This window comes from Juglans microcarpa x Juglans regia, chromosome 5D (assembly GCF_004785595.1).
Source record: "Juglans microcarpa x Juglans regia isolate MS1-56 chromosome 5D, Jm3101_v1.0, whole genome shotgun sequence".
Classification (NCBI taxonomy): Eukaryota; Viridiplantae; Streptophyta; class Magnoliopsida; order Fagales; family Juglandaceae; genus Juglans; species Juglans microcarpa x Juglans regia.
The window spans coordinates 15,237,853-15,261,173 of NC_054602.1; the positions used below are offsets into that span (position 1 = coordinate 15,237,853).

The 23,321-nt window shown below is 35.8% G+C and overlaps 2 protein-coding genes across 2 annotated transcripts; one reads left to right on the plus strand and one right to left on the minus strand.

The window, feature by feature from the left end:
* Nucleotides 1–17,959: 17,959 nt before the first annotated feature.
* Nucleotides 17,960–19,772, plus strand: LOC121264556. Its single transcript, XM_041167797.1, has one exon. It carries the CDS (start codon nt 18,157–18,159, stop codon nt 19,513–19,515), a length of 1,359 nt encoding a protein of 452 aa, XP_041023731.1. The 5' UTR covers nt 17,960–18,156; the 3' UTR covers nt 19,516–19,772.
* A 2,371-nt stretch (nt 19,773–22,143) lies between these two features.
* On the minus strand, nt 22,144–22,971 carry LOC121264557 (putative germin-like protein 2-1). Its single transcript, XM_041167798.1, has 2 exons — nt 22,845–22,971; nt 22,144–22,740 (listed from the first exon to the last, which is right to left on the minus strand). The coding sequence occupies exons 1-2, from the start codon at nt 22,963–22,965 to the stop codon at nt 22,205–22,207; spliced, it is 657 nt and encodes a 218-aa protein (XP_041023732.1). The 5' UTR covers nt 22,966–22,971; the 3' UTR covers nt 22,144–22,204.
* Between the last annotated feature and the right edge of the window lie 350 nt (nt 22,972–23,321).

A 23,321-nucleotide genomic window follows, 5' to 3' on the forward strand; every position in this document is an offset into this window, starting at 1 on the left:
TTTTTGGAATATAGTATTTTAATAAAATAGTAACCAAGATACAACTGTAGGATAAGCATCCTAAGATAATCAAAGAGGGAGATTTGAGGGAGGGGGTGTAAGAATGCCATTAGGCGTAAAACCACTTCGTATGATAATCTAATATGACGTTGTTTTGATATTGATTTATTTATTTTTTTATTTTTATAAACCTTAGGTATTGGGTAGATATTGAAGAAAATAGAGTTTGAGAAAATCTTTCTCACGGGATGAGATAGAGAGAAGACTGTATTTTACTATATATAATGTTTTACAGAGCAATTACATAAAACGAAAGCCATATTTACGTGTAAAACTTAAGGAAACTATAGCTAGGAAAATTACAACAGATATGCTATCTATTTTCTAAGTCTTGATGCGTGATATTCTCTTCTCGATGAGAGATCCTTTGTTAGGTTTTAATGCTGCCAGGATCACATTGCTGCGTGAATATCTTCTCCTCTGATGCAGGCACTGATGCATGAATGCTTTCACTCTCCTTCAAACATGGCCGAGGATCAAGACAGAGGCCAAGTTTGCTGTAGAAGACATGAAAAAGGGCTTTGGGTAGTGGCTTTGTGTAGGTATCAGCTAACTGGTTTGCAGAGGTGACATATCGAGTCTCCAAACATCCAAGAGCTACATGTTCACGGATGTAATGATAATCAAGCTCGATGTGTTTTGTCCGAGCATGAAGAATAGGATTAATCGTCATATAGAGAGCACTCATGTTGTCACAATGCAATACAGGAGCACGATGCAAGAGGATGCTAAGATCACGTAGAATAGAGGATACCCAGGTGAGCTCAGCAGCTGTGGCAGCCATTGATCTGTACTATGCTTCAGCACTGGAGCGGGTCACGGTTGGTTATTTCTTAGCACTCCATGAAATGAGGTTACTTCCAAGGAATGTACAAAAACCAGAGGTAGACCTTCGTGTGGTTGGACATCAAGCCCAGTCAGCGTCTGAGAAACCATATAGATCAAGAGTACTGTAACTGAGGATGTGCAAACCAAGCTTGGCAATGCCTTTTACATATCTCATTTTGACAAACTGAAAATGCGCAACAGTTGGAGTTTGCATGAATTGACAAACATAATTAATTGAATAAACTATGTCTGGCCGCGTAAAGGTCAAAAATTGTAAAGCTCCTACAATGCTTCTATACTTCGTGGGGTCATGGAAAAAGTTATCGGAGTGAAGAAGAGCTCGTCCTTTTGAAGGCATCGGGTTAGAGATAGGCTTACATGCATGTAACACCCCGCATTTTAGTGTATTTTTACTAAAGGATTATTTTTATTTATTTAAATTTTATTCTCGTATTTTAAAATTGGTTTGATTTTTAATGAGTTTATTTCTATGATTTTAATTTGGTGAAAATTATTTTTATGTGCATTCTTAATATTTATTTATTGTTATGTATTTAAATTGCTTTTAATATTTATTTAATTACTGTGGGATTTAATTATTTCAATTTGACTTTACCATTACGTTTAAATTATTTTATTTAACTTGAGGTTTTGAAATCGTTTCCGTTGGATCATTTTTGTGACCCAAGTTATGAGGATTGGACCTCATTTCTTTTCCCTCTATTTTTCTTTTCCTTTTCTTTTTCTTTTCTTCTTTTCTTTTCTTTTTTTTCTTTTTCTTCTCCCTGGTTTCCTCCCCGGTGCGCGACTCTCTCTATCTCTTGCCGTGCATTCATCTCTCCCCCAGCCCGCCGCCATGCGCCGGCGGTGGTCAACACCGCCCGGCTCCTCCGCTCCCCCTGCCGCCGGCGATCACCCCCCTCCATTTCCAGCTTCTCCATCGCCGCCGTTAACCACCACGAACCCATTGAAGCCGCGGCGTTCCATGCACCACTGCGCCGCCGTCGCGCCACCTCCGGCCACCATCTTTCTACCACATCATCCTCGACCTCTTGGCAACCCATTGGACCCAACCCCAGCTCCGATCCGCCACCGGTGAAGCTCCACCATCTACATTTTCGATTTGGGCATTTTGGTCTTCTACCGCCCATTTCGCCGCCACCCACGGCAAACCACCACCACCACTAGCTTCACCGACCTCCCTAGGCCCTACCCTATCAATCTTGGGTCTTCGTTTGCCTCCGTTTGAAAGTTGGTATTGTGACCCACGGCCACAGTGTATTTTACACTGTGGTGTTGCTCAAAACGTCGCCTTTTTCAACTTCGTGATTCTCGGAAAATTATTATATTGCACTGTAAGTATTTCTCCAAAGAACTTTCGTAATTTAAATGTATTTTTGCACTAACCCATTTCACTGTATTTTTTGGCATGCCGGACTGAGTCCGAGGAGTTCGGGGGTCGGATGGATTTGTGATTGGAGTTGTTTGGTTGGATTTGATTGGATTGGTAATTGTTGGTTTGGATATTGTGTTGGTACATGTGCATTTCATTATTTCATGCATGATTATGTTTGTAAAAGAAAACTGGGTTTTCGTGTATTGCATTCATGTTCATGTGTTTATGAAAACTGGGTTTTCATGTGAGAATGGATTTTTGGTGCGTGTGTATCACGACCCCAAGCCGAGATGGGGCATTAACTCGGTGGAGCTCCTCTGGTTACTCGGGAGCGGAATATACTGAGTAACGTCCCCTGGATTGTCGCCGGGCGACAATGGGATCGGACGAGATGGTCTCGTGCCGACTCCGTGGTCCTTCTGCTGGCGGGGACTAGAGGATGTCTGGCCACGTACGCGCTGGGCGCGGAACTGGGCATCGCTCGTTGCGTAGTGTGGGTGCTTGGCCATGTACGCGTTGGGCGCGGAACTGAGTACCGCTACGAAGCCAGGACGTGCGGATGGTCCATAGGGGAGGCCATGGTGCATATGGAAATAATGCATGGTGCATTTGGAATTATTTCACTATTTTCTGGGAAAATAGTGCGAGTTGGATTTCTGGGTAAATCATTTTCTGGGAAAATGTTTTACGGATATTTTGGGTCAAAATGGGATTTTGGCGTGTGTTGGAAAATTATCATTTTCGGGGAAAATGATGTTTGTGGAAAAATGCATATTTCATCATGTGCATGCATGTTAGTTGCATTTAATGCATTTTATATTACGTTGTTATTTGAGGTCATACTTACCTGCGATACCATTTTGTGGTAACGCAGATTTTGATGCAGATGAGGAGGAGGAGGGCGAGCCTGAGGAGACGGCTCCGCCTGAGGAGTGATCTGGGATCACTCGTTTGTTTATCTGAAACTATTGTAATATATTTTATGGATTACTGTATAACTGTTATTTAAATCTTTACTGATGTTTGATTGTAAATAAATTCTGGTACTTAGTTGACTATCTGCTGCGTTATTTTATTTGTACACTATTGCATGTACACACACTGGCACTTCGTTGGGATGTGTGACCGTGTTGTCACCATCCTGGCGTCTCGATCTCTGTGTATTTATATAAGGGGGATTGGGGGCGCCACAGGTGATATCAGAGCAGTTCGGCTCTGGGTAAAACCACATGTCCCTTAGGATAGTACCAGAAAATTATTTTTATTATTATTTTAAAATAATAAAATTTTTGTTTAAGTGGTGTAAGTTAAGTTATTTATTTTATATTATGAGTTTATTGCTATTTTATTTTATGTTAATTGATGTTATTTGATTTATTTGATTTTATTGCTTTAATTAGTGTTTACCTTTGGTTGAGTATGGTTTTATTGGCTTTATTTATTTTATTGTATAATAATTCTGTTGTTTATTTATTTTATTGTATAATAATTTTGTTGTTTATTTATTTTATTGTATAATAATTTTGGTGTTTATTTATTTTATTGTATAATAATTTTGTTGTTTATTTATTTATTTGTATGTCATTTTAATTTAATTGTTTTATTTTATGGCGGATTATTTTATTGTTATATTTATTTTATGGTGAACTACTTCATTGGTTTTATGCATTTTGTCGTATGTTATTTTATTTATGGAATTTTATTTTATTTTGTTTTGTTCGAAATTGAAAGGCGGGTTAAGGGTTATGTTATGACAGGAAGATGGTACGACTGAGAAGGCCATTGTTAGGCTTAAACATTGGTATAGTAGGCCTGAACTCTTGGTGATTGGTTGTTTTAATATCAAGGCTTGAACATCAGGGTCTGGGTGAACTCTTTGGATTAGGTACTCAAGTTGCTGCTAAGGAGGGGAATAATTTTTAATTGCTTAGGATAATTGAGGATTTAGGTTCCGTAGAATTTAGGTAATGAGTCTTTGGGGTAGGAGGTTGTAAGTTCAACGAATGTCAATGTTAGATTTATGAGAAGTTCATCTAAGGTTTGTGGCCCCATAGTTTTTTAGAAAATAAGTTAATGGAATTTAAGCTGGTAGGTTCAACAAGCAATTAAGAGATTACTTAGACTAGAAGTTTTTGATCTTGCCGACCTCGATAAGCAATTTGATAACATTTGGGGTTTTAGAATTTACAAGTTTTATAAGGCGAATGTTTTAGATTTGAGTTCATCGATCTTGAGGATTTCAAGAAATGATTTATATCTGGGTTAAGGTTTTAGAATTGCAGAGTTAAATGGCTGAATTAAAATAGGATTGATCTGAGTTGAGTTACTGATATGAGAATTTTTTTAGGGGAGAATTTCTTTGGAGATGGAGGATGTTGATCTAGTTCGGTTAATAATTGTTTTTAGCTTGAGGTTACAGTGACAGGTTAATGATTTAATCTATATCAATTTTAAGGATAATAGATGGTGATGATTTAAGAAATGATTCTTATTGATTTCGAGGATATAGGTTTAGTGATGGAAATGGTAATGATGATCACCTGCACGTTTGGAGGATTATTGGTTTTGGCTAAGGGTGCGTAAGATTGATGTATAGTAGTGGTGAGTGGTTATGGATTTCGGAGAGTATAGGTCCTAGTCTCATTTGGTTTGGAAGAAGTGGTTTTGGTTGGTGTGGAAGAGGAGTCAACACAATAGTAGTAATTCAAGAGACCTTGGCTTGGAGTTTTTGGTGAGTCGATCGAAGTGTGCAATTGAAGTGTGTTACTCAATGAATCATGGTTGGGAATAGTTATTGTGATTATCTTCAGGAATTAATTGTGACTTGAGGTTACCTAGGAATTTAAATTTTTGAGGCTATACTTTCTTTTGGAGTTTGAGCATCTAGTTGGTTGAATGAAGGATCAAGTTCAGTTTATCAGGAAGAAGATGGCTGAAGCGCAAAGTCGCCAGAAAAGTTACGCAGATACAAGAAGAAGAGACTTATCCTTTGAAGTAGGTGATTGGGTTTATCTTAAAGTCTCTCCTATGAAAGGGGTTAAGCGCTTTGGTAAGAAAGGAAAGCTTAGTCCAAGATATGTTGGCTATTTTCAGATCGTAGAGAAGGTTGGGTTTGTTGCTTATAGAGTGGCCTTGCCAGACTATTTTGGTGGTATGTTCTTAGTTTGCTCTTAGTTGAATCTTATTCCTGTCTTAGTCTTAATGTTGACCTTGCCAATTTCGAGGACGAAATTTTATTTAAGGGGGGAGGATGTAACACCCCGCATTTTAGTGTATTTTTACTAAAGGATTATTTTTATTTATTTAAATTTTATTCTCGTATTTTAAAATTGGTTTGATTTTTAATGAGTTTATTTCTATGATTTTAATTTGGTGAAAATTATTTTTATGTGCTTTCTTAATATTTATTTATTGTTATGCATTTAAATTGCTTTTAACATTTATTTAATTACTGTGGGATTTAATTATTTCAATTTGACTTTACCATTACGTTTAAATTATTTTATTTAACTTGAGGTTTTGAAATCGTTTCCGTTGGATCATTTTTGTGACCCAAGTTATGAGGATTGGACCTCATTTCTTTTCCCTCTATTTTTCTTTTCCTTTTCTTTTTCTTTTCTTCTTTTCTTTCATTTTTTTTCTTTTTCTTCTCCCTGGTTTCCTCCCCGGTGCGCGACTCTCTCTCTCTCTTGCCGTGCATTCATCTCTCCCCCAGCCTGCCGCCATGCGCCAGCGGTGGTCAACACCGCTCGGCTCCTCCGCTCCCCTGCCGCCGGCGATCACCCCCTCCATTTCCAGCTCCTCCATCGCCGCCGTTAACCACCACGAACCCATTGAAGCCGCGGCGTTCCATGCACCACTGCGCCGCCGTCGCGCCACCTCCGGCCACCATCTTTCTACCACATCATCATCGACCTCTTGGCAACCCATTGGACCCAACCCCAGCTCCGATCCGCCACCGGTGAAGCTCCACCATCTACATTTTCGATTTGGACATTTTGGTCTTCTACCGCCCATTTCGCCGCCACCCACGGCAAACCACCACCACCACTAGCTTCACCGACCTCCCTAGGCCCTACCCTATCAATCTTGGGTCTTCGTTTGCCTCCGTTTGAAAGTTGGTATTGTGACCCACGGCCACAGTGTATTTTACACTGTGGTGTTGCTCAAAACGTCGCCTTTTTCAACTTCGTGATCCTCGGAAAATTATTATATTGCACTGTAAGTATTTCTCCAAAGAACTTTCGTAATTTAAATGTATTTTTGCACTAACCCATTTCACTGTATTTTTTGGCATGCCGGACTGAGTCCGAGGAGTTCGGGGGTCGGATGGATTTGTGATTGGAGTTGTTTGGTTGGATTTGATTGGATTGGTAATTGTTGGTTTGGATATTGTGTTGGTACATGTGCATTTCATTATTTCATGCATGATCATGTTTGTAAAAGAAAACTGGGTTTTCGTGTATTGCATTCATGTTCATGTGTTTATGAAAACTGGGTTTTCATGTGAAAATGGATTTTTGGTGCGTGTGTATCACGACCCCAAGCCGAGATGGGGCATTAACTCGGTGGAGCTCCTCTGGTTACTCGGGAGCGGAATATACTGAGTAACGTCCCCTGGATTGTCGCCGGGCGACAATGGGATCGGACGAGATGGTCTCGTGCCGACTCCGTGGTCCTTCTGCTGGCGGGGACTAGAGGATGTCTGGCCATGTACGCTGGGCGCGGAACTGGGCATCGCTCGTTGCGTAGTGTGGGTGCTTAGCCATGTATGCGTTGGGTGCGGAACTGAGCACCGCTACGAAGCCAGGACGTGCGGATGGTCCATAGGGGAGGCCATGGTGCATATGGAAATAATGCATGGTGCATTTGGAATTATTTCACTATTTTCTGGGAAAATAGTGCGAGTTGGATTTCTGGGTAAATCATTTTCTGGGAAAATGTTTTATGGATATTTTGGGTCAAAATGGGATTTTGGCGTGTGTTGGAAAATTATCATTTTCGGGGAAAATGATGTTTGTGGAAAAATGCATATTTCATCATGTGCATGCATGTTAGTTGCATTTAATGCATTTTATATTACGTTGTTATTTGAGGTCATACTTACCTGCGATACCATTTTGTGGTAATGCAGATTTTGATGCAGATGAGGAGGAGGAGGGCGAGCCTGAGGAGACGGCTCCGCCTGAGAAGTGATCTGGGATCACTCGTTTGTTTATCTGAAACTATTGTAATATATTTTATGGATTACTGTATAACTACTATTTAAATCTTTACTGATGTTTGATTGTAAATAAATTCTGGTACTTAGTTGACTATCCGCTGCGTTATTTTATTTGTACACTATTGCATGTACACACACTGGCACTTCGTTGGGATGTGTGACCGTGTTGTCACCATCCTGGCGTCTCGATCCCTGTGTATTTATATAAGGGGGATTGGGGGCGCCACAATGCATGCATGTCAAACCTTTTGAGAAGATCAAAAGCATAGTGATGTTGAGATAGGAACAGGTCCTTGTCGAGCTTGTGAACTTCTATTCTAAGGAAATAATGCAAAAAACCAAGATCTTTGATAGAAAACTGTCTCCCAAGCTCTGAGATAAGCCAATTGATATGCTCAGGATTATCTCCAGTGACTATCATGTCATCAACGTAAAGCAGAAGCACAAGGATGCCATGTGAAAAGCTACAAATGAAAAGGCTTGGATCTGTGATGCTATAGAAAAAACCAAGTTGAAGCAGAAAATCTCTTAGTCGATCAAACCAGGCTTTTGGAGCTTGTTTAAGGTCGTAAAGAGCTCGACTAAGTTTACAAACATAATTGGAATGGTCCTGATCCTTATACCTAGGTGGTTAATCCATGTACACAGGAGTAGTTAGGAAGTCATGCAAGAAAGCATTTTTTACAACCAATTGTCTAAGCTCCCAGTGTTTGATAGTGACAATGGATAGAATAATTCTGATTGTTGCAGGTCGAATGACAAGAGAAAAGGTTTCTATGAAATCCACTCCATCTGCCTGAGTAAAGCTTTTGGCTACGAGTTTGGCCTTGAGACGCTCAAGAGAGCCCCATTAGGTTGCAGCTTGGCTTTGTAAACCCATCAACAGCCAACAACACTCATATCAGGTTGTCGTGGGACAAGAATCCATGTCTTGTTGGTAGCAAGAGCAGCCAATTCTTCTTCCATAGCAATAGGTCATCCGGGATGGCATTTGGCTTCATTGATTGATTTAGGCTCCGTTGGAATATGAGTAACAAGATGAAGCTGTGCATATTTTGGGTTGGGCTTTCACACTCTAGCTTTGGATCTGGTAAGCATGGGATGTTGAGAAGCTCGAGTTCATACTGGTCTGAGGAAAATCTAGCCTGGTTGAACAAAACATTGATCTAAATAGAGAGCATTTTTAGGATGAAAGTTGTGGTGTCCACTCGAGTACGGATTCAAATACCTAATTATATCTGGATATGGACCTAATCGTGTAATGCGACTTAGGTATCTACTCGGATTAACCCGGGTTATAACCTGGCCCGATACCCTAAAGAATCTGATTTTTAAAATCTTGAAATCTTTAATTGCTCGAAGTCGAATTGGTTAGTTATTAAAGAATACCATTTGCTAATATCTGTGGGAGTTGGTGAAATGTGGACAGATTGGCGTGAAGGCAAATCTACAAAAGGTGGATCACTAGGTGAGGTGGAGTGCAAGAGCCACACATACGAACGACACGTGACCCTTGTGCGCCTACCAAAACACCCATTAAAACAAAGAATTGACGGTACAAATCTCATTAATGGCAAAAAGAATGTGAGTGGCAATCCAATATTGTTTCAACAGCTCAGAGTTCCAAAAGAAAATGAAGAAACCCAAATTAAATAATAACATAGGGAAAAAATTTGAGGAAGAATTAGGGTGGAAGATGAGTGGGGAGCGGAACGCACACGTTCTTTGACCAAGGAATGAAACGACAAAGACAAACAAACAAACAAAAACATATGAATTGTGTCTTTTAATTTACAAAAAAGACAAACAACTTTGATTAAAATTTAAAACATGACCGATCGAGGATAAAAATAGTTAGTAATCTCCATTCAAAGAGGTTCATTACATACTAAATAATAGTATAAAAATATCCTCTTTTATATATATATATATATATATATATATATTGATCACTAAGTCTCACTTTTACAAAAGAGAAATGATTTAATTATGAAAAAAAATCTTTAAAAATAAACATACAAACTGACGTGTTATGTTAGTAAACACATAAAATAATCACTCACTCTAATTATCTAACGGTTTCAAAGTTGAGTACATATAGAAAACATCTACAAGTCCGGTAAAAGACTCTCACTCTCTTTTGTGTTTTTTTAGAGATAAAGAAAATGATTAATTTAATTATTGGAGTGTCGCCGATCCTTCGTGACCCATCAAAGTTCGGTGACAATTTTCTTCTCATGCTGGAGAAGTTCTTTACTCATTTGAACAAGCAAAAATCTACTTCAATAAAACTCTTTAAATAATAAAATTTTCAATTATTTTAAAACCCATTTTGCAATCAACCAACCCAATAATATCATTTTATAAAAAATGCTAAAGTTATTTTTTTTTTTTAAGATTGGAAATTGACTTCTTTCATTCATCGTAGAAAAGTTACATTCATGACCAGATATATACAGAAAAATTTCTAAATCATAAGCTAATTACTATATTTAGAACTCCACCAGTACACAATTTTTTTTTGTGATTGATATGATCTTAACTAATATTGTAGCTATCTAAGAAAAAACCGTCCAAAAGATAATATTCTGCCTAAAACAGAGACTCATACACCACCCTCCACAAGAGGAGAAGACTTAACCTCTATGAACAAAACATCCAAGAGATTATCTCTTTTATTTTTTTAACTAAATCTCAAAGTTAATTTAATCTAAATCTCAAAGTTTAAAAAACTTATCAATACCAAGTGAAAGTCCAATAAGACCAAGTTTTTTTATTCGTCCAAATTTCTCACCAGTCCGAATCTTTCGGCCTTTGCATACACTGCACGTAAATATAGTTGCAAACGAGTCCTTATTTATTTTTTATTTTTTATAAAACCATAAACTAAAATTTCATAAGTTTTATTTTGTTCCAAAAACATGCATATACTTTAAATTCCAAAATGAATAAACATTTAAAATCAATTCATGAGTAGAAATATTACAAAATTGTATTAATGTTTTGTCTCAAAACACTGTTCAAATTTAAAACAATTTTATAATTGATATCACTAATCCATCACAAATCAACGTATATTAATTAAGGGATAATATATATTATTTTATATTATTATATGGTCAATGATAATAAATTAGATAAAAATTACATCATTAACTTATATAATTACTATATAAAAATAATATATTAAATTACTAAAAATATTTTTAAAAAATATATATAGGAGTTTGGTCCAATTCAATCTGGTTCAAAATTTGTAGAACCCAGGACCAGACCAAATGTCATCAGTTCACATATTTTGAGATCGATACTGACCAATCCATAATTTAGTCTCGTCGATTTTGCCAATCCAGGCCAAATTACTTACAGCCCTAATATAGACGGAATATAATCCTCTTCATTTGACAACACATTGTGTGAAACATTAATATTTAAACAAGTAAAACATGAATAGTAGTTTATATTAAATAGATATTGTTCATTTAAAGTAAAATAGAAATAATTGATATTCAAGTTTGAAGAGTCCAATGAATGTACTCGGATAGAAGAAGACCAAGGAGCCAATAAGTTTTACAATGTTTTGATATGATCTTGAATAGAGCCTCTCCCCCACATCACCAGCCTAATTTTCTTAGACGAGACGTGTGACAGAAAAAGAGTAAACAGTTTTATTTTTTAGAAGTGTTACAATCACAAAAAGAAATAAATTTATAAACTGATATTGTTTAATGTGATTGTTAGTTTTACTTTATAATAAAAATAATTTTACAATCTGACGTACTACATCAAATTACGTCAATTTATAAATTTATTTTTACAAGATTTTTTTTTTTTTATTATATCATTCCACTTATTTTTTAAGAGAGTTTTGTAATGAGTATGGCTGCTTCTAGGCAAATCCTCCCGGCCGTACCTCCTTGATTGGTTAGCAGTCCATGCTTCCAAAGGAGAGAGAAGTGATCAATATATAATACACGCACATTGCTTAAAGCAGGAGAGAGAGAGAGAGAGAGAGAGTCCTCTCACGCGGTTAATGTAGGACCTCATGAGAAGTGTGAAATAGTTCCAATTGTCAGCATTTTGTTTTATCTTTTTGAATGATAAGTGATTAGCTGCCACTGCATGCTTAGGAAGGTGTAGAGAAACCGTTAGTTAATTGCTGATGATGAAAATGAAATATCGTTGACTTTTAATTTTCTTTTTTTTTTTTAAAAAAAATATTTTGGAATATAGTATCTGTAATAAAATGTGGATATGTGAATTCCAATTATAGACATCCTAATTAAGATCAGAATCGAGATGGAAATGAAAAATAAAGAGGAAAATTGTGTCAACAAGCTAGCTGAGCCTGCATGTCCCATATTTTCTTGAAAATATATAAAGGTAAATATATAAATGGTCACATCATGGTGATTTTTGCAACAATCTTATATTTGGACTTATTAATGTGAGTTCTTTCACTAGAACCATGAGACAATTAGGAGGCAGCATTAATTGGTAAGTTGGCACCGTGCAAGATTGAAGCAAAGTCATGTTTATTGATCAGTTCTCATCTCGCTTTGCTGTTAATTAAAACTTAAGAGGTCTTGACAGAAAGAGGTGAGGCAAAAGCCTCTAAAATGGTGTGTCCGGTGGCTCCCTATGAGATCCATGTGTGCCTAAGGCAGCTCGTGCAAGCGTTTGTAGGTCGGGGACTAGGGTAATAGGAGGAGCGATAGATATAGGCGGGAAAGCCATCTTGGTGCCATATAGGCGTTGATGGGTTGTTAGATGTAGTAGATGAGAGTGGGAAACTTCATTGTAAAGAAGAGGAAAAAGAAAGGTGAAGAATTTGACAAGATTGACGGAGAACGAACTCTCGAGACGGACAAGAAAATGAACTCCAAACTCTAAATTTAAGTGAGAGAGATATATTTTATAAAGCGAGTCATACAATATATATTACTACTTCATTAATTTTTTTATGCAATATTAAATGCTTAATAGTATTATAATATTAATATTATATATCTATCTATATAAAAAGATTAGATCAATAATTCTAGTTGCCTAAAGACTTGTAAAAACCTTCTTACTTTTGAGCTGCTAATCTTTCGCCTAACGCTTTCGCACAAGACTAATTGCTCCAAGTCCAATTGGTTAGTTCTTAAAGAAGACTATTTGCTTATATAAGAAGTACGGCTACAATCATAAAAAAAAATATTATCAGACGAATTATTGACGTTTATGATTTTATGTAATTTATTAAATTTACTTTACAGTAAAAATAATTTTTATAATCTAAAAAATTACGTCAAATCATATTAGTTTCTAGAATTACTTTTATATAATCGTTAAAGTATTTTCCATTGCTTAATTATTATCCGTGGGAGGTGGAGTGTAAGAGCCACGCTTACTAACGACAACACATGACCCTTTGTGCGCCAACCAAAACACTCATTAAAACAAAGAATTAACGCTACAAATCTCACTAATGGCAAAAAGAATGTGAGTGGCAATCCAATATTGTTTGAAAAGCTTAGAGTTGCAAAAGAAAATGAAGAAACCCAAATTAATTAATAACATAGGGAAAAAATTTGAGGAAGAATTAGGGTGGAAGATAGGGTACTTGGACACTCTCATTCTTGGACCAAGGAATGAAAGGACAAAGACAAAAACAAAAACAAAAAATAAAAAATAAAAAAAACATATGAATCGTGTCTTTTAATTCACAAAAAAGACAAATAACTTTGATTAAAACGTGACCGATGGAGGATAAAAATAGTTAGTAATCTCCACTCAAAGTCTCACTTTTACGAAATAACCACCAATTCTAATTATTTAAGGGGTTTCAAAGCTTGACATGTGGAAAAGTATCTATCTATAGGCTTTATTTATGATATCTTGTAAAAGGTCATTTCATAAGAAAGAAAAAGATGAATGGATGAAAAGAAAGACTCTCACTCTCTCATAAATTTTTCTAGAGATAAAGAAAATGACTAATTTAATTATTGGAGTATCCCCCGATCCTTCATGACCCAACAAAGTCCGGTGACAATTTTCATATCATGCTGCAGAAGTTCTTTACTAATTTGACCACGCAAAAATCTACTTCAATAAAACTCTTTAAATAATAATATTTTTTTAACTATCTAAAAACCCATTTTGTAATTAACCAACCCAATAAAATCATTTTATCAAAAATATTAAATTAAATTTAATCTAAACCTCAAAGTTTCAAAAACATATCAATACTCACAGCTCTCTCAAACCCAGAAAATAGACTCCCCATGAGCGAAAATAAACTCCCCTGGTGGGAACAAAAAGCTAGGGTAGCAATTCGTATTTTCGAATTGTGTTTGTGTCGTGTCAATCTATGAACATTTGATAATATAGGTCAATCTGACCCCAACCCGTTAAGATAAATATGTCAAACTTTTAAATCTTAACCCAACTCATTTAGATAAATAGGCATGTTGTGTTATCCGTTTTGATCTGTTTGATAATTAATTAAAAATAGGTTAACAAAACAGGACTCATTTAAACATGTTTCATGTAAATGCGTTGAACTAACATACATAATCCATTTGACTTTATTAACATAATTTCACATAACAATTAAAATTTATATTTATTAGTAGTTACAATATCTTAAAACAATAAAACTACCTATTAATAAAAAATATCAATATTTGTCAAATTTAAAATATAATATAACTAATATTACAAATTCTATAATAATAAATATAAGCATAGGTTCAGAATTACAATTTCAATAATAAAAATATAGACATACTAATAAATATTAATATTATAACTCAACAATAATTAAATTGTGATTTTGAAACAAAATATATACCGAGCAAAACATAATTAAAATGTAAACAATAATTAAATCTATTGATTTCGAGTAAAACGAATTAATCCGTTATTGATTTATTTATGAATTATGTCTTAACAAATTAATTCATTTTGATACGAATCCATTAATATCAAATTCAAATCAATTAATTTAATATAGGTTTCGTTTAGAAGTTAAATTCATCTCAACTTATTATTATAATTTTTTTTTAAATTTAAATATAAAATATAAAAAATAATTTAACTTTTTTAAATCTTAAAATAATAATAATATTAAAAAATAATATTTTAATATTATTTTATCATTTCAACTCAATTTAATTCAAGTTAACTTAATATCTAAACGGAACTTATATAGTCTTCGTATTTTCATTTTTCACGAGTGGTAAACACCGAAAAAGCCGGAGGAAAACAATATAATCAAATTAAAAAAAAAAACGGAAAACAAATGAGGAGGGCAGATGAGAAGAAGATGTCAGTCAAACGTTATCATACCACGTGCTTTTCATTATAATACTGTCCCATCACTTGTGTCTTACGCTTTCAACTTTCCTGTTCCCTTTTTTTTTTTTCCTTTTTACAAAACCTTATTGTTTTGATTCCCACACCCCCCTTTCCTCCCACCCATCCATGGCCCCACCACAGTGACGTTCTCTGTTCACGCTTAAGTGCAGCTTTGTCTTCTCCAATCTTTTGTGTCTTTATCCAAATAATCAAATAAATATATGATCTCTTCTTGATAGAGCATTCTCCACCCTTTGATCTAATCAGATCTGTCTATGGGTTCCCCCATCTTTGAAATATCTTAATTTCATTTCTGAAAAAAAATAGTGATAATGAGAAGAACCTGAGGTCCCACAATGGGGACCTTCCAATGTGGTTACTGCCAAAATAAAAAGTTTTGCTTTGCCGTGTCGTCTGCTAATTTGAAGCCAATCAAATTCTTGTCCTGTTTTTTTTTTTTTTCTTTTTTTTTTCTTTTTTTAAAGTTTGCCAATTAAAATTTTCTTATTAGCCAAACAGAAAACAACCCATGAAAAGGATGTTGTTCCCACGTTGCTATACGTATATATAATTTTAATGGCACCCAATAAAGATTTTGAAGTGTTATATGGAATATTCTTATAGCAGATCTGTTTGCAAGATTTTTCTCAAATTAAATACAAATTGGAGTGCACTTAGCTTTGGCTTTTTTGTCCACAACAAGGCTCCTTTTCAAATGAAAAAAAATAAAAAGAAAAAAGAAAAAAGAGAGAGAAAATGGGTCACGACTCCTGCAACAATTATATATAAAAATTATTTTCTCATTTTTCACATTGTGTCTGACTTTGATTTTGAATTTTCCCATTTCTTGTAAAGTTTAACAAATCATTCTAAAGAATTAAATATTATTTTTAGAAAAATGATATTGGTAGTTTTATAATATTCAAGTCCCGCATCCAATTTATTTTTTGCAAAAAAAATAAGTTAGATTTGCACTCTTTAAAACTGTATCTAACATTATTTTTTTTCAATATCATAAGTCCTAATTATACTACAGAGGTAAAAAGAAGGTTTAATAAATATGGTCATTCCTGATAATGTAGACAAGGACGAAATTAGGAAGGAAGTAAAGAGAACATGATAAGCTAGGTAGGGTAAGTCTAAGGGAACACCATTTTGAGGAAGAGTTTAGCTACAAATCAACAATTGTTCACATCACACACTCTGCACTTATAAATTTTTATAGGGTGTATAAGTATTTTTCATACAGTATGAAGCGTGAGATGGTGAATAGTGACTAATAAAAATTTTTTTTTTTTGAGAAATGGTAATCGAGTATTTTGCTAAGGAAATACCAAATTGAAGAATTGTCGTATGGAATAAACGCCATCTCAAAGAAGTGAAATTTGAGCTGCTCTAATTGCTTGAGCATTTTTATTCAAGCCCATAGGCTTATTTAGTGGGGGGAAAGGAGAACAATGATTTGATAGGCATGAGATTTGAGGAAGTAAATGTATGTTAAATGGTAAACTATGTTGGCAAGGATTTAAAACAAACATGAAGCACACCCTTTAGTTCACCTAATTTTCAACTGTCATTAATGTGCTTTTGGAAAGGCATAGATTCCTTCGGTAGTTATGAAACTTTGTGAATGTAAGAATAGGGAAGAACTATCTCCCAAATTATTTGACATGTATAAAGTTCTGGTTTGAATCCGAATATGGACTTACCTTAAACTATTAGAATTAACCGCTTAAGAATTTATTGAATTCTTTAATACGACTGATATGTAAGCTATAGCTCAAACCCAACTTGAGAGAGTATATGCAACCTCCAATCCAATTCCCAGCGAGTAGGATGCTACTATAGTCCCGACAAAATAAAAAAGCCACATTTAATTGCCTCATTCTACATTTTTTTTTTTTTATAAAAAAGTAAGATTAGAAAGAACTTGAATATGGAAAATGGTTGCTAATTAATCAAGCAATATGTGGACTAGCAATGAAAAGAGGGACCATGGTAATTAGCAAATCTCATTACAAAAGGATGCTTGCTAATTCAAGGGATTAAATATAAGTTTGAGAATGAAAACGTGGGGAACCTTTTTGATAAGGCATCGAAACGAAAAGAATGATTTTGATACTTACCTTAAATACAAAACAAAAGGAACATACTTTTACCAACCACCCCTATTCAATATTCATACTTCTCGAGTGCAATTCATACACGCCGTTCATGCTTCTCAATTGCAATTCAATCAACTTTTGCATAGGCTTTTACAGTACTTTTGTCACTCATGGTAGATATTATTTTATTTATTACTGTTTAAATATAAAAATACTCTCAATCTATTTTATTTTATTATTATAATTTTAAAATTTTCATATAAAATATAATAAACAATTCAATTTTTTTAAATATTAAAATAATAATGATATTAAAAAATAATATTTTATTCGACTCATTTAAAATCAGCACATCTCATTTCACTATCCAAATAAACCCTTATTTTTTTGATAGTTTTGGATCATAAAAATAAATTTCATATTGTAGGAACTAGTACCTGCCCAAGTACCCAAGTTAAATAAAGAAAAACACTAAAATTAACATGCAAAAACGCCTATCATAACCTCAATTCCCGCTTAACATTCTCTACCACAAATTAGAGAACAAAATGAAAATATTTTCATCTCATTTTTATCCATTATTTTAAAAGTAATATTGTCTATCAATCTTTAAAATTATTATTTTAAAATAAGAACAGATATAAGAATTTTTTTACAGAAGAACTCATATAAGATTAATAGACGATGTCACATCAACATTATTATAAGATAAAAATAGAACTTATAACATAACACAAACAAAAGAAACCTCATTTACCTTAATCCAATTAGTGAACAAGATATCTTCAATAAAAAAAAAAAAAATAGTGAACAAGATTTTAACTAAAACCCTAATTATATAAATAGTAAAAGAATTTAAGAACTATAAAAAGAAAAAAGGAAAATAAAAATCTGTTGAAAGCCTCTTTCTTCTTTAGTTTCCTAGGGTTCTATTTCCCAATTAAAAAATGAATAAATAAATAAATAAATAGTACTATAAATAATAGCCATTAACAAAACAATGTATAAGAACATGTAAATCCCTCTCCAATTTCCGTGTAGTTGTTCTCTACCGACCGCTTCGGGGAATACAAGGGAAGGAAATATCCGAGCAGTTCGGTTGTCAGCCAATTCCTATTTCTCTCGGAAATTTATTTCCAAGCATTCCAAATTCCCCGACCAAACCAAGGAAAGAAAGTAGAAACTGGTCTTGGGACATCATGCCGCTTCCGTGGAAGAAGCACAGGAGGACACGGATATCCCGAATCGTCGCCGACCTTCAGTCCCCGCCCAAGCACGGCGGCTCGCTCGTGGTCGAGACTGGCTTCCCCACCTCCCTCATCGACCTCTTCGTCAAGAACCGCGACCGATTGAAGAAGAAATCCTTGAAGATCAACAGAAATAAAAACCCCGTCCCGATCCAAGGCAGTCCCTCCGACGAACCCACTAGCCCACTTTCGGTTCCAGACGATTCGACGCTTTCTGGGTCGCCTAGCTTTGGCGAAGACAGTGATCCGGCGCCGTGGAATGAAATCAAGGAGGAAGATCATCGTAGCAAAGATGAAGGTACCGAGTTTCCGCGTGAAAATCATCGCGATCAGTCCCGAGCGGTTTTCGCGGTGGTGATGGTGGTTTTGGTATTGGCGGTGAGTACCAAAATGCTTGCCCTTGGCGTTACCATGTCCGCGTTTCTGCTTATTTTTGCGGAGTATGTTTGTATACGTTCCATTCGTTTCTTGAAACTCTGTGCTTCCGCGAAAGCGGCCTTGGAATATTTTCTCCAAAGGGTTACGCAACTTGTTTGGATCGAAAAGTTCGTGTTGTTATTGAAGAATATTAGAACTTCTAAGGTTTGTCTTGATAGAGAGGAAGGGACTATTGTGGCCAAAGAGATTACTGGGAACGAATTGAACTCGAAGAACTCTTCGGTTCCTGAAACTCAAATTGCAGGAACTGATTGTATTACGAATGAAGAGGAGATTGTTATTGTCGGACCAGAGCTTGAATCTCTTAGCCGTGACAAGAGATGGGGGTGTTTGGATAAGGAAAACGAGGTTGAGGAACATATGGAAGATGGTCACGCATTGGTATGTGGGAATCAACGTAGCCGGAGTGCTAGACTAAAATCAAAGCTTGTGAAGAAATTGGTGCCGAAGAAGTTGCGTAATTTGAACAAAAATAGGAAGAGTAAGGGGAAGAACGATGGGGAGTCGAGCAGCGAGGTATCTAGTATCTTGGGTGATGATGGGTCGACCAGATTTGTGGAGCCAGACGAGCAAGAGAATGGGAACGAACAAGTTCAAGAAAGTGACGACAGATCATCGCTGTCGCTTTTACAAGAAGAAAGGTGTGAAGAAGAGCAAGTAGTTGATGATGGAAATCCTCGTATCAATGAACAATCACGGGATAAGGGAGCGGGGAGGGAAAGAGATGGGAATCTGGGGTATGTAACTCTCCTGGTAATTGCTCTCGCTGGACTTGCAGGAGGTCGAGTTGTGGCTCTGGTAGTCACAATTTCATGGTGTTTCATGATGAAGTTGACTGGAACCCGAAGCAGATCTGTAAATGTGCCTCTATGATCAGGTGTCCTGTTCCAATCTCAAGCTAGAGTTTGGGTTTAAAAAATGCTTCTTCTTCTTTCGCCCTTTTCCATTTATAGGGATAGTGTTGGTGACTTTGCATCTGATCAAGTGTTAGTGAAGCCTCCAAAGTAAATTCTGAATGCTCAGAATGATAGAAACACCAACCATTTTGTTGGCAAAATCCAACTTGAGCTGTTGTATTTTGAAATGTAAATTTATAGATACAAATTATAGTGCTCACAGTTCAAATCTTCTTTGCTCGTCTTTCTCTGTTACCAAGTTGGCCATTCTACACTAACCAGAGGTGCCAAAAGTTGGGTTTCTTTCCATTTCTCATTGCAATCTTGTTTTGCATGATTGTACCTGCTTAACCTAAATTTGTTTCAGTGAACGCCTTTTTATCTTTGCCCCTCTGCTTATGATTTATTGAACTAGAAACAAAGCCTGAAAACTTTCAGTAATTTGGGATCGAATTGAGACTTTTCAGGTTCCAAGTGTCTTCTTTCAGAATCCCTCCAGAGATGATACTGAAACTGATGTAGAAAGCCTTGAGGAGAAAAATTCGACCCAAAAATTAACAGAGCTCATAGTTGTGTTGGAGTCCTCTGTATTTCCAGAGTGCGCAAAATCTCACCTATTATTCATCACATTCTGCAGTACACATTTTTCTGAAGGAAGTGGCATCTGGGGCTATTCTGCACCTTTTATTTCCTTGGGCACTGTTTCAGTTCTTCTTCTCAGCTCTGTGGCTTGTTTCTTTACCTCTTCTGCATTTGATTCTTCTTACACTGTCCTTGATTCCGTAGAACCAATGCCTGGCTGCTTTCTCTCATAAGAAAGATTCTTTACTCTCTGAAATGGCCAACTTCTGAATAACCAACCAATAACTTACCGAACATGGAGGATGTGAAAAGACCAATTAGAAGAACTAATTATTGCGACGGAGGCAAGCCATGCGCTTGAAACCAAATCAAGTTTGAAGAAAAATAGGGAGTTACAACATTTTTTTTTCGGAAATCAACTAAGACTCTAAGGATGGTAGCTCATCTAGAGGGAAGGCATTGTGAAGACGCGGAAAGGGTTGAGGTTTTTGGGTAGAGTTTTAGTTCTACGGGAAGGTATTCTTGGTGTATTTTTTGTTGTTTTTCACAAGTTTTTTGGGTTATTAGGAGTTTTCTATTATGAGTAAGGTGTTCTCTTGTATACATAAGGTCTCGTTTGATTTCAAAATTCACATTAATTCATCTCATCTTATCATTACAACTTTCTCAAATTCTCACACAAAATATAATAAACAATTCAACTTTTTCAAATTTCAAAATAATTTTTTTAAATTCTCATACAAAATATAATAAACAATTTAATTTTTATTTTACTATTCACAAATCATCTTAACTCATATCTAAATCTAAACCACTCCTTGTACTTGGTTACTCTTTTGATATATATAATATTTCTACTTATATATATATATATATAAATAAAAACTTATTCGGTAATGAGTAATAGTAATGTTAATGGGTAGTGTTATCATCCTGCCTTTTGCTGGTTCTTGGGAAGAAATTTCAACTTTGAGATCTGTTGACTTCTAGTAAGCGGCTTCCCCCACCCAGTAAAGTGTAAACCAACACCTATGGCTTAGTGGCAAGAGGGTCTGTTCAAGCTCCCCATGCAGTAAACTACCGACAGAATTTTAAAAATATTCTTTGGGTTCATTTAGAATTTATTTGTAGATCTATATGCTCAAATAGAACTTCTATGATATACATACATGGTGACAGAAGATTCAGACCTATTAAAATATCTAGGTTTGACAATTCACTCATGAAATTTATCATATGAATAAGTTTCGCATACATTTTCCTCAAGGAAGTATTTAAATCATGATCATGATCATTCAGAGCATGGTAGAATCAATATCTAATAATATTTACACTACAACGTATTATGCTTGTATGTTTCATCTCAAAGAACACAAAATAAACTTCTGTATTGCTGTTTTTGAGTTAGGTGAAGCATCCCCATTACTAATATTTGAATAGATCAAACACACTTTTTTGAGATGCTCAGATTTGGGCATCTAAAGCAAGAGCAAATTAGTAATAGTAATAGCTTTTAGAGCCCCGCCCAAATCATCCAAATTAATGGTGCATGAAATCCCAACTGAATGAAGGTGTGATTTCATCAGTTTCAAGCATGTGTCAAAGTAATACACTTTTCTCAGGGAATTATGAAATAATCCAGTCTCACTTCAGCGATGTCTGGATACAGTTGATTGAAACGCTCTTTCTGTTGCTCGCACACGGTTTCTAGCGTGGCTTGTGCTTGTCTTATGCCGATTCTGTGTCAAATTCCAGCTCATGCAATTAGTTCTAAATCACTTGGTTGCGAAATTTCTGTTCACGATATAACTTCGTTGTCAAATTACAGTTGCTTGATTCCAGAACATTTTCATTAGATGTCAAACAAGTTTCTGTACGTCAAGATAGAGACATAAAAAAATAATGTTTCATTTAAATAGATTCCACTGGAGACATGGCAAACAACATATGATGCAATCTTCATCGATGAAACTCGACATAGACTTGGACAAGTAAATTTCATAACTCCTCTAAAATAGCAGAATGAAAACAGATGCAGAGCATTATGGTAACTGAGAAGTTCCGAGTATTGATCAACTCGACGGCTAGAACTGTGCTCGAAAACGATTGATTGCAGACTGGTCCACCTGGAAAGCCTTGGCGAGAATATCATCCCCAATGGGCGGTTTTGATCCGAAAACAGCACTAGCAACAGTAATGACACCAGGGTTTTGGCTGCTCAAAGCAGAGAGGGAGATGGCCTTTCCATTACCCACATTTTGTTGGAAGTGAACAAGTCCCACTGGAAAGACAAACACATCACCCTTCTTGAGGACCTTCGAGAAGAGCCTGTTCTCAGGATTAGATGTCACAAAACCAACATAGAGGCTGCCTTTAAGGACTGTCAGAATCTCGGTCGCCCGAGGGTGTGAGTGAGGAGGGATGAGTCCCCAGGGTGCATAGTCTAGGCGAGCCAGTGCTATGCCAAATGTGTTCAGTCCAGGAATTTGACCCACTGTCACTGGGGTTACAACAGAGCCAAGAGCATTAGATGTGTTGCCAGCTTTGTTTAGTCCACTGAGGAAGAAATGGTCGGCCTGTGCAAGCTTAGAGTCCAGGCAGGCACGGCCGTTGACTAGAGCTGCCATGATGATAAAACAAGTTGTGAGATTCTAATACAAATTACTATAGAAGAAGAATAAAATTTTATAATGCAGATTAAAACTAAGAACGTGAGAGTTGGACTGCAACCTGGGCTAGTAGGGTCTGCAACGCAGAAGTCCTGCAAAGGACTAGGCTCAGATGCAAAGGCAAGAGCACAAACCAAGGCTAGCAAGCTCAATACAAAAATGGGGTACTTGGCCATTATCTCCATTTTCGTTTTTTTCTTTTCTATGAATTTTCTCAAGTTCAAAGAAGAAATATACCAAACTGAACTACTTCAAGGAGTTTCAGATGTGAAGCCATCCTTGCATTCACTCTGTTTATATATAGAGTAAAGATAGAGCTTGAATAGCATGTAGAAGAATCGTCCTCAATGCATGACAACCTGCTGTCCTAACAACAGATGCTGGGAAATAGTCTAGCATTCTCAATTTAAGCCATTTGTAGCCAAAACCATTTCCAATATGATATGATATGCAAAAATGAATCCCTGGCCAAAAAATTTTATTTAATTATCATCTTTGTATTAATATTACTTGATGTGGCATCAAATGATTG

Bases quoted from the DNA above. Each gene is read 5' to 3' on its own strand.
- LOC121264556 (XM_041167797.1), top strand. From the start codon at position 18,157: ATGCCGCTTCCGTGGAAGAAGCACAGGAGGACACGGATATCCCGAATC.
- LOC121264557 (XM_041167798.1), bottom strand. From the start codon at position 22,965: ATGGCCAAGTACCCCATTTTTGTATTGAGCTTGCTAGCCTTGGTTTGT. The intron at 22,741-22,844 runs GTCCAACTCTCA...TCATCATGGCAG, and splicing joins CCCTACTAGCCCAGGTTGCA to CTCTAGTCAACGGCCGTGCC.